A 19,477-nucleotide genomic window follows, 5' to 3' on the forward strand; every position below is an offset into this window, starting at 1 on the left:
TACCTGCCCCAGATTTTACATGTAGAGCCACAAGTGCTGATATTATCAAAAATATATGTAGGGGACCTTCAAGATGGAGGAGGAGTAAGATGGGGAGATCACCTTCCTCCCCACAAATACATGAGAAATACATCTACATATGGAACAACTCCTACAGAACACCTACTAAACGAAGGCAGAAGACCTGAGACTTCCCAAAAGATATATATTTTTTTTTCCTTTTTCTCTTTTTGTGAGCGTGTATGTTTATGCTTCTTTATGTGATTTTCTCTGTATAACTTTGCATTTGCCATTTGTCCCAGGGTTCTGTCTGTCCGTCCTTTTTTTAGTATAGTTTTTAGCGCTTGCTATCATTGTTGGATTTCTTTTTCAGTTTGGCTGTTCTCTTCTTTCTTTCCTTCATTTTTTTAATTACTTTAAAATTTTTATTTTAATAACTCAATTTTATTTTATTCTTTTCTTTCTTTCTTTCTATTTTTCTCCCTTTTCTTCTGAGCCGTGTGGATGAAAGGCTCTTGGTGCTCCAGCCAGGCATCAGGGCTGTGCCTCTGAGGCAGGAAAGCCAAGTTCAGGACATTGGTCCAGCAGAGACCTCCCGGCTCCACGTAATGTCAAATGGAGAAAGCTCTCCCAGAGTACTCCATCTCAACGCGAAGATCCAGCTCCACTCAACCACCAGCAAGCTACAGTGCTGGACACCCTATGCCAAACAACTAGCAAGACAGGAACACAACCCCACCCATTAGCAGAGAGGCTGCCTAAAATCGTAATAAGGCAACAGACACCCCAAAACACACCACCAGACGTGGACCTGCCCACCAGAAAAACAAGATCTAGCCTCAACCACCAGAAAACAGGCACTAGTCCCCTCCACCAGGAAGCCTACACAACCCACTGAACCAACTTTTGCCACTGGGGACAGACACCAAAAACAACGGGAACTAAGAACCTGCAGCCTGCAAAAAGGAGAACCCAAACAGAGTAAGATAAGCAAAATCAGAGCACAGAAAAACACACAGCAGATGAAGGAGCAAGATAAAAACCCACCAGACCTAACAAATGAAGAGGAAATAGGCAGTCTACCTGAAAAAGAATTCAGAATAATGACAGTAAAGGTGACCCAAAATCTTGGAAATAGAGAAAATGCAAGAAACATTTAACAAGGACCTAGAAGAACTAAAGATGAAACAAGCAATGATGAACAACACAATAAATGAAATTAGAAATACTCTAGATGGAATCAATAGCAGAATAACTGAGGCAGAAGAACGGATAAGTGACCTGGAAGAAAAAACAGTAGAAATAACTACCACAGAGCAGAATAAAGAAAAAACAATGAAAAGAATTGAGGACAGTCTCAGAGACCTCGGGGACAACATTAAACGCAACAACATTCAAATAATAGGGGTCCCAGAAGAAGAAGAGAAAAAGAAAGGGACTGAAAAAATTTGAAGAGATTATAGTTGAAAACTTCCCTAACATGGGAAAGAAAAGAGTCAATCAAGTCCAGGAAGCACAGAGAGTCCCATACAGGATAAATCCAAAGAGAAACACACCAAGACACACATTAATCAAACTACCAAAAATTAAATGAAAAGAAAAATATTAAAAGCAGCAAGAGAAAAACAAAAAATAACATACAAGGGAATCTCCATAAGTTTAACAGCTGATCTTTCAGCAGAAACTGCAAGCCAGAAGGGAGTGGCAGGACATATTTAAAGTGATGAAAGGGAAAAACCTACAACCAAGATCACTCTACCCAGCAAGGATCTCATTCAGATTCGAAGGAGAAATTAAAACCTTTACAGACAATCAAAAGCTAAGAGATTTCAGTACCACCAAACCAGCTTTACAATAAATGCTAACGGAACTTCTCTAGGCAGGAAACACAAGAGAAGAAAAACACCTACAATAACAAACCCAAAACAATTTAGAAAATGGTAAAAGGAACATACAGATTGATAACTACCTTAAACGTAAATGGATTAAATGCTCCAACCAAAAGACACAGACTGGTTGAATGGACACAGAAACAAGACCCGTATATATGCTGCCTACAAGAGACCCACTTCAGATCTAGGGACACATACAGACCAAAAATGAGGGAATGCAAAAAGACAGTCCATGCAAATGGAAATCAAAAGAAAGATGGAGTAGCAATTCTCATATCAGACAAAATAGACTTTAAAATCAAGACTAGTACAAGAGAAAAGGAGGACACTAGATAATGATCAATCCAAGAAGATACAACAATTGTAAATTTTTATGCTCCCAACATAGGAGCACCTCAATACATAAGGCAAATGCTAACAGCCATAAAAGGGGAAATCGACAGTAACACAATCATAGTAGGGGATTTAACACCCCACTTTCACCAACAGACAGATCATCCAAAAGGAAAATAAATAAGGAAACACAAGCTTTAAATGATATATTAAGCAAGATGGACATAACTGACATTTATAGGACATTCCATCCATAAACAACAGAATACACTTTCTTCTCAAGTGCTCATGGAACATTCTCCAGGATAGATCATATCTTGGGTCACAAATCAAGCCTTGGTAAGTTTAAGAAAACTGAAATCGTATCAAGTATCTTTTCCGACCACAACGCTATGAGACTAGATGTCACCTGAAAGAAAAAATCTGTAAAAACTATAAACACATGGAGGCTAAACAATACACTAAATAACCAAGAGATCACTGAAGGAATCAGGAGGAAATAAAAAAATACCTAGAAACAAATGACAATGAAAACACGACAACCCAAAACTTATGGGATGCAGCAAAAGCAGTTCTAAGAGGGAAGTTTAGAGCAATACAATCCTATCTCAAGAAACATCTCAAATAAACAACCTAACCTTACACCTAAAGCAATTAGAGAAAGAAGAACAATAAAACCCCAAAGCTAGCAGAAAGAGAGAAATCATAAAGATCAGATCAGAAATAAATGAAAAAGAAATGAAGGAAACAATAGCAAAGATCAATAAAACTAAAAGCTGGATCTTTGAGAAGATAAACAAACCTGATAAACCATTAGCCAGACTCATCAAGAAAAAAAGGCAGAAGAATCAAATCAACAGAATTAGCAATGAAAAAGGAGAAGTAACAACGGACACTGCAGGAATACAAAAGATCATGAGAGATTACTACAAGGAACTATATGCCAATAAAATGGACAACCTGGAAGAAATGGACAAATTCTTAGAAAAGCACAACCTTCCGAGATTGAACCAAGAAGAAACAAAATATAAGCAGACCAATCACAAGCACTGAAATTGAGACTGTAATTAAAAATCTACCAAAAAGCAAAAGCCCAGAACCAGATGACTTCACAGGCGAATTCTATCAAACATTTAGAGACGAGTTAACAACCATCTTTCTCAAACTCCTCCAAAATATAGCAGAGGGAGGAACACTCCCAAACTCACGCTACAAGGCCACCATCACCCTGATAGCCCAGCCAGAGAAAGATGTCACAAAGAAAGAAAACCACAGGCCAATATCACTGATGAACATAGACGTAAAAATCCTCAACAAAATACTAGCAAACAGAATCCAACAGCACATTAAAAGAATCATACACCATGATCAAGTGGGGTTTATCCCAGAATACAAGGATTCTTCAATATATGCAAATCAATCAATGTGATACACCACAGTAACAAACTGAAGGAGAAAAACCATATGATCATCTCAATAAATGCAGAAAAAGATTTTGACAAAATTCTACACCCATTTATGATAAAAACCATCCCGAAAGCAGGTATAGAGGGAACTTACCTCAACATAATAAAGGCCATATATGACAAACCCACAGCCAACATCGTTTTCAATGGTGAAAAACTGAAACTATTGTCTCTAAGATCAGGAACAAGACAAGGTTTTCCACTCTCACCACTATTATTCAACATAGGTTTGGAAGTTTTAGCCACAGCAATCAGAGGAGAAAAATAAATAAAGGAATCCAAATTGGGAAAGAAGAAGTAAAGCTGTCACTGTTTGCAGATGACACGATACTATACACAGAGAATCCTAAAGATGGTACCAGAAAACTACTAGAGCTTATCAATGAATCTGGTAAAGTAGCAGGATGCAAAATTAATTCACAGAAATCTCTGTCATTCCTATACACTAATGATGAAAAATCTGAAACAGAAATTAAGGAAACACCCCCATTTAACACTGCAACAAAAAGAATAAAATACCTAGGAATAAACCTACCTAAGGAGAAAAAAGACCTGCATGCAGAAAACTATAAGATACTGATAAAAGAAATTAAAGATGATACAAACAGATGGAGAGATATAACATGTTCTTGGTTTGGAGGAATCAACATTGTGAAAAGGGCTATACTACCCAAAGCAATCTACAGATTCAGTGCAATCCCTATCAAACTACCAATGGCATTTTTCACAGAACTAGAACAAAAAATTTTAGTTTGTATGGAAACACAAAAGACCCCGAGTAGCCAAAGCAATCTTGAGAATGAAAAATGGAGCTGGAGGAATCAGGGTCCCTGACTTCAGACTATACTACAAAGCTACAGTAATCAAGACAGTATGGCACTGGCACAAAAACAGAAATATAGATCAATGGAACAGGATAGAAAGCCCAGAGATAAACCCACGCACATATGATTGCCTTATCTTTGATAAAGGATGCATGAAGATACAATGGAGAAAAGACAGCCTTTTCAATAAGTGGTGCTGGGAAAACTGGACAGCTACATGTAAAAGAATGAAATCAGAACACTCCCTAACACCATACACAAAAATAAACTCAAAATGGATTAAAGGCCTAACTGTAAGGCCAGACACTCTAAAACTCTTAGAGGAACACATAAGCAAAACACTCTATGACATAAATCACAGCAAGATTCTTTATGACCCACCTCCTAGAGAAATGGAAATAAAAAAAAAAAAAAATGGGACCTAATGAAATTAAAAGCTTTTGCACGAAAAGGAAAACATAAACAAGATGAAAAGACAACCCTCAGAATGGGAGAAAATATTTGCAAATGAAGCAACTGACAAAGGATTAATCTCCACAATTTACAAGCAGCTCAATATCAAAAAAACAAACAACCCAATCTAAAAATGGGCAGAAGATCTAAATAGACATTTCTCCAATAAAGATATACAGATTGCCAACAAACACATGAAAGGATGCTCAACATCACTAATCATTAGAGAAATGCAAATCAAAACTAAATGAGGTATCACCTCACACCAGTCAGAATGGCCATCATCAAAAAATCTACAAACAATAAATGCCGTAGAGGGTGTGGAGAAACGGAACCCTCTTGCACTGTTGGTGGAATATAAATTGATACAGTCACTATGGAGAACAGTACGGAGGTTCCTTAAAACACTAAGAATAGAACTACCATATGACCCAGCAATTCCACTACTGGGCATACACCCTGAGAAAACCATAATTCAAAAGGAGTCATGTACCACAATGTTCACTGCAGCTCTATTTACAATGGCCAGGTCATGGAAGCAACCTAAGTGTCCATCAACAGATGAATGGATAAAGAAGATGTGGCACATATATACAAATGGAATATTACTCAGCCATAAAAAGAAACAAAATTGGGGCACTGGGGCTTCCCTGGTGGCACAGTGGTTGAGAGTCCGCCTGCCGATGCAGGGGACGTGGGTTCGTGCCCCAGTCCGGGAAGATCCCACATGCTGTGGAGCGGCTAGGCCCGTGAGCCATGGCTGCTGAGCCTGCGTGTCCAGAACCTGTGCTCCGCAATGTGAGAGGCCACAACAGTGAGTGGCCCACGTACCGCAAAAAAAAAAAAAAAAAAAAAAAAAAAAAAGAAATAGAATTGAGTCAGTTGTAATGAGGTGGATTTACCTAGAGTCTTATACAGAGTGAAGTAAGTCAGAAAGAGAAAAACAAATACTGTATGCTAACACATATATATGGAATGTTAAAAAAAAAAAAAGGTTCTGAAGAACCTAGGGGTAGGACAGGAATAAAGACACAGACGTACAGAATGGACTTGAAGACACGGCGAGGGGGAAGGGTATGCTGGGATGAAGTGAGAGAGTGGCATGGACATACATACAACACCAAATGTAAAACAGATAGCTAGTGGGAAGGAGCCACATAGCACAGGGAGATCAGCTCAGTGCTTTGTGCCCACCTAGAGGGGTGGGATAAAGCAGATGGGAAGGAGAACCAAGAGGGAGGAGATACGGGGATATAAGTATATGTACAGCTGATTTACTTTGTTATAAAGCAGAAACTAACACCCCGCTGTTAAGCAATTATACTCCAATAAAGATGTTAAAATATATATATATGTAAATTAAGTATACTGCATATGAACTAAGAAATACCCATGAAATGTTCCTAAATATACTCACAGAAAGATAGCTGTTAATGTCCACATCATCAGTAATAGTTTGACGTTCTCCTTTACAGTTAATTTTCCGAAACCTTCGTCGAGACTGTCTGGCAGGAATTTCTCTTTGTAGAATACTATCTTCATTATCTTTGGAATTCTCTACCTGAAACACATGTTCGCATTCCTGATTAAACATCCAATTTTTCCATATTACTGACAGTCTATGAAGTTTTAACAGGCGCATAGGGCTTCATTTACTACTTGCACGAAACTGCCTGAAGGAAACAGTCTGTATAGGACAATGCTCATGACTTCAAAAAGACTAAAGGTGACGTTATTATAAAGATCTGGGGACCACAGTTTCCTTCCAGGAAATAGTCCCTCTTGCTCACATAAATATACATCCTCTAAGTAAAGTCATTTACCAGAAATGAAGGATGTTAACTACACCTACACATTCAATAATTACAACTTCTGAGTTAGTCTAATTACAAACTGCCTGATTATACACATATTTTATTTAGCAAACAATCATGGTTATGACTTCAGTGAATTCCTAAACAGTGAAACAAAAATGCTTTATGCATTATTCTTTGATGTCCATCTTAATGTGTGAAAACAGTCAAGAATAAATAAGGCTGGCATCTTCTAAGGAAGAAGGGAAAACTAACATTAATTGAGGGCTTATAATAGGACAGCATGGATATATATTATACTATTTAGTTTACACAACAGCCCTGTAATCAGGTATTACTATTTCTAGTTTATACGTGAACAAAGTAAAATCCAAAAAGATCAGCGACTTTTCAGTCTCACAACAGTGATACTTATTAAAGGTGACCTGGCATACAGGCCTGTTTCCAAAACTTATGCTACTGATACAAGACTACATTGCCAGGGGAGGGGGGGAACGGGAGGAAAGAAACAGGTGAGGGAGATTAACAAGTACAAACTTCCAGCTGTAAAATAAATGAGTCATAGATATGAAATATACAGCATGAGGAATATAGTCAATAGTTATATAATATCAATATCTTTGTATGATGACAGATGGTAAATGGACTTATTGTGGTGATCATTTTGAAATGTACAGAAATACCAAATCACTACTTTGGGTAAAAGGAACTAACATAGTGTTCTGGGTCAATTACAGTTCAAAAACAAAGAAACTTATAGAAAAAGAGATCAGATTTATGGTTCCCAGAGGTGGGGGCTGAGGGGAGCAGAAATTGGATGAAGGCAGTCAGAAGGTACAAACTTCCAGTTATAAGACAAATAAGTACTAGGGATATAATGTCAACATGATAAATATAATTAACACTCATATGTTACATATGAAAGTTGTTAAGAGAGCAAATCCTAAGCGTTCTCATCACAAGTAAGTTTTTTCTATTTCTTTAATTTTCTATCTATATGAGATGATTGTTGGTCACTAAACTTACTGTGATTTATCACTTCACGATGTATGTAAGTCAAACCATTATGCCTTAAACTGATACAGTGCTGTATGTAAATTATATCTCAGTAAAACTAGAAGAAAAAAAAGGACTACCTTTCCCATCTAATGGCAGAGTATAGCATAATTTTTAGAAATTACTTTTACAAAAGAATATTGATATGCTCTAAAGTAGAGTTTATAATTAACCTCACATCCAATAAATAACAAATGGTAATTTCAGCTTTTTCCCTCAACTACTTTTCCTGCTAATGTCATATCTCTTGCTGATATCAAAAATTTCCTAGTCACCCAAGTATGAAATTCCAACATTTCCAATTCCCCTGCTTGTCTTCCATATCTTATCTTCAATCATTTCTTAGAACCTGTCAAATCTTTGTTTAGAAATCCCTTTCACAATGCCTTTTCTTTCATTCCCATTACCACCATTCTTTATTCAAGTCTTAATCACTTCAGTCCTGAACTTGCTGCTTCTGTCATGTTCCTCTCCAATTCCATCCAGCATGGTCAGATAAATCATCATTATGTCAGGTCTCCTGTTCAAAATGCTACAATGGACCTCTAATGGTTACCAAATAAATTTTAAACTATTATATTTGATATTCCAAGTCATACATGCTCCATTCCCAAAATATTTTTATCACTTTATCTTATACATGGAAGCCTGGAAAAACTGCTCCTGTATCCTCCTCCCCACAAAAAATCCTCTCACATAAAAGCTCTAATGAGATATGCACAATTTCCTGATGATTTCTCAGAAAGAGGTGATGTCTAAGCTGTTCTGTAGGTTTGAGAGTTCAAGAGTAAGTGGCAGCCAAGTCAATGTGACTATTCATGGGTCCCTATACATAAATAACTTACATTCTGCTAAGTAACTTTACTTATTTACTCAATTTCTGTTATCCTATCCATGTTATCTTCATATGCTGAAACACTACCAATCATTTAAAAGACACATCTCAACTGCCATCTCTTCCGTAACCACAAGAGACATTCCTTTTGACTGCTTTACTGTGTGCACACAACCTGGACTTCTCATAAACAGGACTGCCTTCAGGCCTTTACATACATATGCATTATTTCTGCCTAAAAGCCCATGCCTCCTTTGCTAACATCTCAGCATCCTACACATACCTCATGACCCAGTTCAAACAACCCTACCTCTGCCTCAAGACGTAGGTGCTACCCCTTCCATAGCACTAAGCATACTGGCCATAATTATTAGATAAGCCTACCTCACTACAAGCTACCTAGTATAGGAAGTGCATTGTATTTACATTCATCTTTGTTCACTTATTCAAAACATTTGCCGAAGTGGGCATTACATTAAATTCTTTCTTTCTCTCCAAATATCTTAAGCCCTTGGAAGTATGTATAAGATACTCAAGAAATATACAGGCAGGCAGAATAAGTTACTGAATACTACTCTTCTGAAAAGTAAAATCCAGAAGAGACAGGGGCTTGATTTCCAACTTAAAACTACAGAATTTTGTATAGGTAGCAAATACATGTTACCTCCTTGAGATTCAATTTCCTTTTCTAAAAAATGATGGGAGAACCACTGTATTTTCTAAATCACTATACTAGGCCAAGTACCAGAAACTATTACTTATGTCCTTTAAGGCTCACAACATAGCTACTCTTTCTGTGTTAACGGATGGTACAGAGTCTCATAAAACTTAAGTATTTCACAGAAGTGTGTGAGTAACAATTCAAAAACCAAGTGTGGGGACTTCCCTGGTGGTCCAGTGGCTAAGACTCTGCACTCTCAAAGCAGGGGGCCCAGGTTCAATCCTTGGTTGGGGAACTAGATCCCGCATGCAAGCCGCAACTAAAGATCCCACATGCTGCAACAAAGATCCCACCTGCCACAACTAAGACCCAGTGCAGCCAAAAATAAATAAATGAATGAATGAATATTTAAAGAAAAGACCAAGTGTGACTAAGAAGTTCATCTCCTTCATACTGCCCTATCCCACAGGATGAACTAGATTATTTATTTTAGGTAAAATTCCAGTATCATATCCATATTCTTAGATCTTTCAATAGCTACCATTTATTGAGCAAAAGCAGAAATTTAAACAATAAATGTTTTTCAAAATAGAAACAGTAGTAAATTAAATTTAGGAAAGGAGTTTCTAGCCTTAAAAATGTGGGGAAAAGTACCAAATGAAAGGAAAAACCAAACAATGGAAAAAGGATTAAGCACTCTTAGTAAAGCTCCCGCTGATTACAACTGAAATGTGAGTTTTAAAAATGAAACCTCATAAACACACACTGAAATGGCAGAAAAATAAGGAATCCAAATGCAAAGAAAGAAGTGAAAACAAAATGCCAGGAAGTAGGCTAGCAACAAAGCCCCAATCTAGCAGATGATTTCTCAACTTTAGAGACAAGACTTTCCACCTTGATGGTTGTAGGGAACAAGAGAGATAGGAAATAAAATAGAGAATCCAACAAAGGCAGGGAATCCAAAGGAGACTTACTCATTCCAAAGAGCTACACCCTCACTGCAAGCTTTAAGCCCATCCTGCAGAAGGGAGAGGAAGAAAACTTGCTTAGCACTGAGAAAAGGACTGCTGGGGGTGGAGGGAATTCAAAACAGAAGCCATCCTTCATGCAGGTCTGTAGTTTTAATTCATAGTACCTTAAGCGCATAAAAAAATTTAAAGAAGTTCAGGACTAAAAACATACATGCAACTGGAAAAAACAAATCTAAAACCTCTCTGTAAGAATGCAACTTTAACCCAAACCTCAAGGAATTCCCACACCCAAAGTTCAACACATATGAAGTCATGTACAAATATACAAAAAAAAAAAAACCCAAAACAAAAAACCCCAACAACAACAAAACCCAATCACGAGAGACATTAATGAGCAATAATGGACAGAAAAACGGTAGCAGAATCACACCTCCAAGTATACCAATATTGGAAGTATCAGAAAATATAAAGCTATAATAAAAAAAAAAACTTTAAACAAAAAGAAACTTGAAAATGAGCCAGAGATTATAAATAGCAACCAAACAGGTAAGGATTCACCAGGACAAAAAAAAAAAAAAAAAAAAATTCCTCCCCAAGTGCCCTCCCTCCCCACTGCCAAGCTAGCAAATAGACAGTAACAAGAAAGAGCCATCTACCTTCGAAAGAGGGATAAGAACATGGAAATATATCCTGTCTGAAACACAAGAGCACAGAGAAGGCCTAAAACTGAGGGTGGAACAGGAACACTTAGAAAAATCTTCCAAAAAACCAGTCCCACCCCTAAGCACAAAGTAACACTAGAGGAATTTGATGGTGCGCTGAAGCTAACAATAACAACAACAAAAATCCAAACCTAACTCAATTCTAGCAGAAGAGGTGTGCTCATCTCCAGGCCTAAACACTGTCTACCCTCTGTCTTTATTGCTCTACATACAGTATCTAGTATCAAATACAAAATAACGACTCACATAAAAATGAAAGGATTAAAAAAAAAAAAAACCCAATCCACTGCCAAGAGACAAAGCAATCAACAGAGCAATCCCTGAAAATTAAGAGATGACCCAGATGAATATCAGACAGAATTTAAAACCACTATAATATGGTAATGGTTCAGTGGAAAAGGTGGACAATATAACTAGACAGATGGAGCAGACATAAGAAAAGTATTACAGTAAAGTGAAAATGTCAGAAACAAAAAACATGGTACTAAATATGAAGAATGCCTTTGATGAGCTCATCAGTAGACTGGATATAATCAAGTTAAGAATCAATGAACTTAAACATAGGTCAACAGAAATTACCCAAAATGAAAGTGGGGCAGGGAGAGAGGAAGAGAGAGAAAGTAAAAAAGAAAAATGAAGGAATTAAATGGTGTATTAAGATATAACTAAAAAGAGGATTAGTGAATTGGGAAAACAGAGCTAAAAAAAATAAAAGAGTATGTACCACAAAGTCAGGATAAGATGAAAAACAAGAAAAAAATCTTAAGAAATATAGAAAATAGGACTTTCCTGGTGGTGCACTGGTTAAGAATCCGCCTGCCAATGCAGGGGACATGGGTTCGAGCCCTGGTCTGGGAAGATTCCACATGCCTTGGAGCAACTAAGCCCACGCGCCCCAACTACTGAGACTGCGCTCTAGAGCCCACAAGCCACAACTACTGAATCCCACGAGCCTGGAGCCCACGTTCTGCAACAAGAGAAGCCACCGCAATGAGAGGCCCATGTACCACAATGAAGAGTAGCCCCGCTCACCACAACTAGAGAAAGTCGACGCGCAGCAACGAAGACCCAACACAGCCCCCAAAAATAAAATAAATAAATTAAGAAAAAAGAAATATAGAGAATAAGATGAAAATATTTAACATATATTTAAACAAAGTTCAAGAAAATGATAATAGAAAAATGAAGACAATGTCCAAAGAGAAAATGAGAGTTTTTTAGTTAAAAAAAAAAAAAAGACAGCCCAAAGCTCTCCAACAAATCCAAATCAGGATACTTAAAAACTACAACTACAAATCCACACAGAAAAGATAAACAGAAGACTTTCAACGCAGCCAGAAGGACGATAGATCAGCTATAAAGGAAGGGCATTAAATTAATAACTGACTTCTCAAAAAACAACAGATGCCACAAAACAGAATGTACTGACTGCTGAGAAAAAAAAGGATTTTTCTCCTAAAATTGCATTCACAGCAAAACAATCCTTAAGAATAATACAAAATAAAGCTATTTTCAGGCAAAATTAAGAAAAAGAACAATACACCCAGTTGAAATGTTTACCAACAAAACCCATTAAAGAAAAATTTAAAGAGTATGCCTCAGATATAACACAAATGGTCCCATAAGTAAGGTCTCAAATCCAAGAAATAACTAAAAGCAAAGAAATGCTAAATACATGGTTAAATCTGAGCAAATAACAACTGTATAAAACAATAAAGTAAGACAAAATTTGTGGAATAAGTAAGTAGAACTAAAATACTGGTCAACAGCAATTACATTTGGATGTAGTGGCCAGCATTAAACTTTTATCAACTTTACTACTTATTAACTTGGGTTACTTTTAAGTAACCTGGAATTAGCAAGAAAAGAATAGACCAAATACAGTATCTAAGGAAGTACTGGGGGAGGGAGTTGAGAGTGGAAAACAAGAACTTACTATATTATATAGAGAGAGTAAAAATAACAAGAGGAAAAAAAAGTAGAGTATATACAAAGCACATAAAAGTAAATCCAAAAAGTAAAAGTAAATCAAAACCTGTCAGAAACCACAAAGAATGTAACGGAAGAATCTTCTCAGGTTAAAAAAAAATCTTATACCAAATGCAGAAAAAGAGTTAGTTAACAGCCTCCAAGTACTGAGGCCCACAGAATCCAGATACAAAGATGACAAAAGAGTACTAGAAATTAAATTATGAGCTAACATCTCACTAAGAAATAATGAATGCAAGAATCCTAAACTCAATTATCAAATTAAGCCTAGAAACTCAGAAAAATATAACAAATAACTCAGGCTGAGCATTTACTGGGAATGTAAGGGTAGTTTAATATTATAAAAATCTATAAATATAAATCAAATTAAGAGACCAAAGGAGACAAGGGCACAGATCTCTGTAACAAAGGCAGAAAAAGCTTCTAATCAATTTCAGTAACCTTTCCTGATAAAAAATTTTAACACTACTTTTTGATACTCAAGATACCATTTTAAGTTATGAGCTTCTGAGAGACTCCCAATAGTTTTTTGATATTTCTTTGCTTTCTGACACAAGAAATCCTAGTCTAATACATTTCCTGCTCCACATGTGATGTAAGCTATTATTTTATGGAGGCTTATATCGTTTTAGTGGGGAAATACTATTTACTCACCATCTGGGCTCTTATAAACACTAGTAATCACTAAAACTACTTTTTTGTTGCTGCTTCTAAGCTTTTGCAATGAATAGCCCTAAGAAATACATTTTTTTCATAAAGTGAACCAACTTGGGAAATATTTTTAAGACAAATGCTGACATATTCTATTCAAATTTTGCACTAGAGTTTTACTTAATATCTTTTATTTTGTACAACTCTTTTTCTTTTATATTGGGAAAAAATAATTCCTAATGACAATAATATATACATATATTAACATTACATTAATTATAATCATTGTAAAATAAATTTAATTACATCCAATTAAATTAAATGTATCTTAATAACAAAAAATTTCTCTTTATACACTTAGGTTATCTATACACATGTATGTTATATATACATATATAATAGCTTTAACAGCATCAGCATTACCACCAACATCCTGATACTACATAATTGGTTCCTAATGATTTATGTATATAAGATTATATATGTAAGTATATATTATCATCACATAAGTTACATACATGTAAGTATATGTAATGTGTCTCCACACACACACACACACACACATATCTACATAAAACTTTTTAAATACTGTCATTACTACTAAAAATGAAACTACTGACCCTTTCTGTCCTCATGAGATACCCCATTAAAAATGCAAAGACAAAATACTGTCTTTTAAAGTCACCAGAGCTCCCCCGGTGGCGCGGTGGTTAAGAATCTGCCTGCCAATGCAGGGAACATGGATTTGATCCCTGGTCCAGGAAGATCCCACATGCCGCGAAGCAACTAAGCTCATGCGCCACAACTACTGAGCCTGCACTCTAGAGCCTGAGAGCCACAACTACTGAAGCCCGCACACCTAGAGCCTGTACTCCACAACAAGAGAAGCCACCACACTGCAACGAAGACCCAACGCAGCCAAAAAATAAATAAATAAAAAATTAAAAAAAAAATTGTTCTTAAAGTCACCAGAAATAAAAACTCCTGGGAATTAAACCAACAATTTTTTTTTTTTGGTACGCGGTCCTCTCACTGTTATGGTCCCGTGGCAGAGCACAGGCTCCGGACGCGCATGCTCAGCGGCCATGGCTCACGGGCAGCCATGGCTCACGGGCCCAGCCGCGGGTGGGATCTTCCCGGACTGGGGCACAAACCCGTGTCCCCTGCATCGGCAGGCGGACTCTCAACCACTGCGCCACCAGGGAAACCCCTAAACCAACAACTTTACATATAATAAATTCACTTTTTTTTAAGAGATATTTTTCTCCTTTTTGAATTATTTTAAGTATTTAAAAACTTTACTTGGCTCCACTAAGCAGCTCATCTTTCTCAGGTCTTTTCGGGCTCTTCTTGATTTTTTACTGTTCCAAATGTATTAGGCACAAAACAACAACCATTCTGATAGTATTTTTCATTGGAATCTCATTAAATTCACAAGATAATCTAAGGAAAATGAATACCTTTATGATGATAACTCCTTAGTTGAGAACATGGTATCTCATTTTTTGTTCAAGCTGCATTTTATATTTTTGCAGAGCATTTAAAAATAATGTCTTTGCAAATTTGTTAAGTTTATGCTAAAGTATTTTACGTAGTTATTGTAAATATATTCTCGTATATGACATTTATTTAGGTCACAGGTCAATTTCTTGATCTCCATAAGAAAATCTGCTGGGATTTTCATGGGGATTACACTTAATTTTTCATCAATTTGGAGACAATTTACATCTTAAAAATATTGATTCTTTCAACTGATCTAGAGCTGAGGAAGAGTTCAAAAATTTTTTATGGTTTTCTGTGTAAGGAGTCTCCTATAACTTTTGTTAGATTTATTCTGATGTATATGGATGTTTTTGACATTTATAAATGGTTTTCTTACTAAATTCTATTTTTCTAACATTTTGTTGCTCATAAATATAAATACAATTGATTTCTGTATATGAACAAGTACCGAGTGACCCTGCTGAAATGATTTCTTATTAATTCTAAAAGTTCACATGTAGTTATTTATGGATTTTCTATATGCAAATCACGTCATTTGTGACAGTTTTATATTTTCATTTCTAATCTATCTTTTTCCCCTTGCCTAAATGCACTATATAGGACTTTTTAGACATTGGGTTTGGAGTGAGCTTTGACATATTCCCTAATGCCAGGAAAAGGTTTTCAATGTTTATTGTAAGGTTTGTGCAGATACCTTTAATAAGATTATGAAAGTTTCCCTCTTTTTCTAGCTTGCTAAAAGTTTTAAAAATCCTCATGAATGGGTTTTGAGTATTATCAAATGCTTTTTTTTGTATCTATAGAGATGATCATTTGACTTCTTTATTATATTAATATAATGAATCAGGGCTTCCCTGGTGGCGCAGTGGTTGAGAGTCCGCCTGCCAATGCAGGGGATACGGGTTTGATCCTTGGTCTGGGAGGATCCCACATGCCGCAAAGCTACTGAGCCCGTGTGCCACGGCTGCTGAGCCTGTGCTCTGGAGCCCGGAGGCCATGGCTGCTGAGCCCACGTGCCACAACTGCTGAATGCTGCACGCCTAGAGCCCGTGCTCCGCGGCGAGAGAGGCCACCGCAATGAGAAGCCCGCGCACTGCAACGAAGAGTAGCCCCCCGCTCGCCACAACTAGAGAAAGCCCACGTGCAGCAGCGAAGACCCAACACAGCCAAAAATAAATAAATAAATTCATATAAAAATATATATACGATGAATCATACTGATTTTCAAATACTAAAACAATCTTGCAACTATGGAAATAAATTCAACTTTGTCATGATATTTTATCCTATTTATGTATCACTCGGATTTGATTTCCTAATATTTGAAGATTTTAAAATCTATTTTCATTTAAAAAATGACCTGTAATACTGCTTTTGGGTAATATCCTTGTTAGGTTTTGCTCTCAAAATTAAACTGGGCTCTTACACAATGTTATATGTCACTAGTATCTCAATAAAAAAAAATTAAACTGGGCTCATTAAGGGAACATATTCAATTTTTTTCTCTCTGTTTCCAGTTAGGCTTTATGTATTTCTTCTTTAAATGTTTGGAAAAATTCACCAGTGAAACCATGTGGGTCTGAATTTCTAAATGGAAGGTCTGTAATTACAGGTTCACTTTCTTTCTATATATTGGATTATGCAGATTTTCTGTTTGTGTGAGGGTGTGTGCCAGTTTTGGTAAGCTGTGTATTTCAAGGAATTTGACTCTCTAAAATCTCAAACTTATTTAAAATTTTCATAATATCCTTTCTTTTGTTACTTTTTTTAAAGTTCATTAGATCCATAGAGTACTGTATCCTTTCTCACTACTGACACTGGTTATGTAGTATCTGTTTCATTCTTATTTTTGGCAGGGATTTATCAATTATATTATCCTTTTCTGAGAACAAACTTTTGCCTTTGCTGATTCTTAAGTTTGCTTGACATGCCACTGATTTTTATATTTATCTTTATTATTGCTCGGCTTCTAATTTCTGTTGGTATAGTTTGCTGCTTTCTAATTTCCTGACGTGGATACTTAACTCATCTAATGTCAGCCTTTCATTCTAACAGCATTAAGGCTTAAATTGCTCAGCAAGAAAGGCTTAAAATGAATTTCATGTTTTGATATGCCACCTTCATTCAGTTCAAAATATTTTCTCATTTTCATAGTGACTCTTCTTTGACAAGTGATTTAACGTATACTCCTGAATTTCAAAAGCTGTATTTTGTTCCAGTTGTGTTTTTGTAACTTTTTTTTTAAAATTAATTCCATGGTGGTCAAAAACTATAAATTGTAAAATTTTAAATCTTTTCTTTTTTGAGCTTTATGTCTCGCCTATGGTCAACTTTTAAAAATATTCTATGTGCACTTGAAAAGCAGATGTATTCTACTACTGATGAATGTAGTGTTCTCTATATGTCTATTAGGCAGAGTGCTGTTTCCTTAAACCTCATGAACCAACCTCCGCTAGCTTCAAACTTATCTTCTGCAGCTTTCTCACTTCTTTCAGCCTTCATAGAATTGAAGACTGTTAGGACCTTGCACTAGATTGGGTTTTGGCTTAAGGGATGTCATGGCTGGTTTGATATTCTAATCCAGACCACTAAAACTTTCACCCGTTGGGCAATAAGGCTGTTTCACTTCCTTACCATTCATGTGTTCATTGTCGTAACACTTTTAATTTCCTTCGAAAACATATCCTTTGCAATCACAACTTGGTTAAGTGTTTGGCACAAGAGTCCTGGCTTTCGGCCTGTCTCAGCTTTCAACATGCCTTCCTCACTAAGCTTAATCATTTCTAGCTTTTGATTTAAATTGAGAGATGTGCAACTCTTCCTTTCACTTGAGCACTTAGAGGCCATTGTAGAGTTATTAACTAGCCTAATTTCAATACTGTTGTGTCTCAGGGAATAGGGAAGCCTGGGGATAGGAAGAGAGATGGGGGAGCAGCTAGTCAGTGGAGCAGTCAAAACACATACAACATTTACCGACCATCTTATATGGGTGTGGTTCATGATGCATCAAAACAATTATAATAGTAACATCACAGATCATGGTAACAAATATAATAAGAAAAAATGGCACCAACAGACTTGCTTGATGTAGAGTTGCTACAAACCTTTGTTAAAAAAAAAATGTATTTGCAAGGTGCAATGAAACAAAGTGTGTCTATAGTCAACATGTATTTAGATAAACCCATATATTTATTCTTTCCATTGTCCTTTGCTCCACATCTCTGTGCTTCCATCTGAGATTCTCTCCTGTCTGAAAAATTCTTTTAGTAAACTGAGTACTGGTCTACTGATGAAAAATTTTCTTAGCTTCTGTGTGAAAATCTTTAAATTCCTTAACTAATGAAGGTAAAATTACCGCTGTGTTTTACTGTTGCTCCTTTAGAAGTAATGTTTCTTTTTGTCTTACTAGTTTTATGACTTTCCCTTTACTTTTGGTTCTTAGTAGTTTTACTATGATGTGCTTATGCATTAAGTTTCTTTGTGTTTATACTGATTCGAGTTTGTAACATCATACGGAAAAACCTGAATGAACTTTCTGGCCAACTATAAAATCTGTGAGTTGACATCTTTTTACTTCTGGAAAATTCTCTTACCTTTTCTAATAATACGGTCATTATCTCCTGTCCTTCTGTGACTCCAATTACACATAGATAAGACCTTTTCACTCTCAGTCTCCCAAGGCAATAGAAATAAAAATGAAAATAAACAACTGGGACCTAATCAAACTTACAAGCTTTTGCACAGCAAAGGAAACCATAAACAAAACTAAAAGACAACATACAGAATGGGAGAAAATATATGCAAGTGATGTGACTGACAGGGGATTAATTTCCAAAATATACAAACAGCTCATACAACTCGACAACAAAAAAAACACCCATCGAAAAATGGGCAGAAGCCCTAAAGAGATATTTCTCCAAAGAAGACATACAGATGGCCAACAGGCACATAAAAAGATGCTCAAAATCGCTAATTATTAGAGAAATGCAAATCAAAACTACAATGAGGTACCACCTCACACCAGTCAGAATGGTCATCATTAAAAAGTCTACAAATAACAAATGCTGGAGATGGTGTGGAGAAAGAGGAACCCACCTACACTGTTGGTGGGAATGTAAGTTGGTGTAGCCACTGTGGAAAACAGCATGGACATTCCTCAGAAAATTAAATACAGAATTACCATATGATCCAGCAATCCCACTCCTGGGTATCTATCCAGACAAAACTATAATTCAAAAAGACACATACAACCCTGTGTTCATAGCAGCACTATTCACAATAGCCAAGACATGAAAGCAACCTAAATG

The 19,477-nt window shown here is 36.3% G+C and overlaps 1 protein-coding gene across 9 annotated transcripts in view; it reads right to left on the bottom strand.

Moving 5' to 3' along the window:
* RAPGEF6 (Rap guanine nucleotide exchange factor 6) overlaps window positions 1–19,477 on the bottom strand; it is a 250,714-nt gene that overhangs the window by 164,239 nt on the left and 66,998 nt on the right. For all 9 annotated transcript variants that reach the window (XM_089909271.1, XM_089909272.1, XM_089909274.1 and 6 more), the window contains exon 6: window positions 6,386–6,529. In XM_089909271.1, the coding sequence (XP_089765397.1) occupies window positions 6,386–6,529 (144 nt within the window). The remainder of the gene's footprint in view (window positions 1–6,385; window positions 6,530–19,477) is intronic.

This window comes from Delphinapterus leucas, chromosome 3 (genome assembly GCF_059928025.1).
Source record: "Delphinapterus leucas isolate spDelLeu-1000000601 "Yukka" chromosome 3, BTC_Dleu_Yukka2, whole genome shotgun sequence".
NCBI classification, from domain to species: Eukaryota; Metazoa; Chordata; class Mammalia; order Artiodactyla; family Monodontidae; genus Delphinapterus; species Delphinapterus leucas.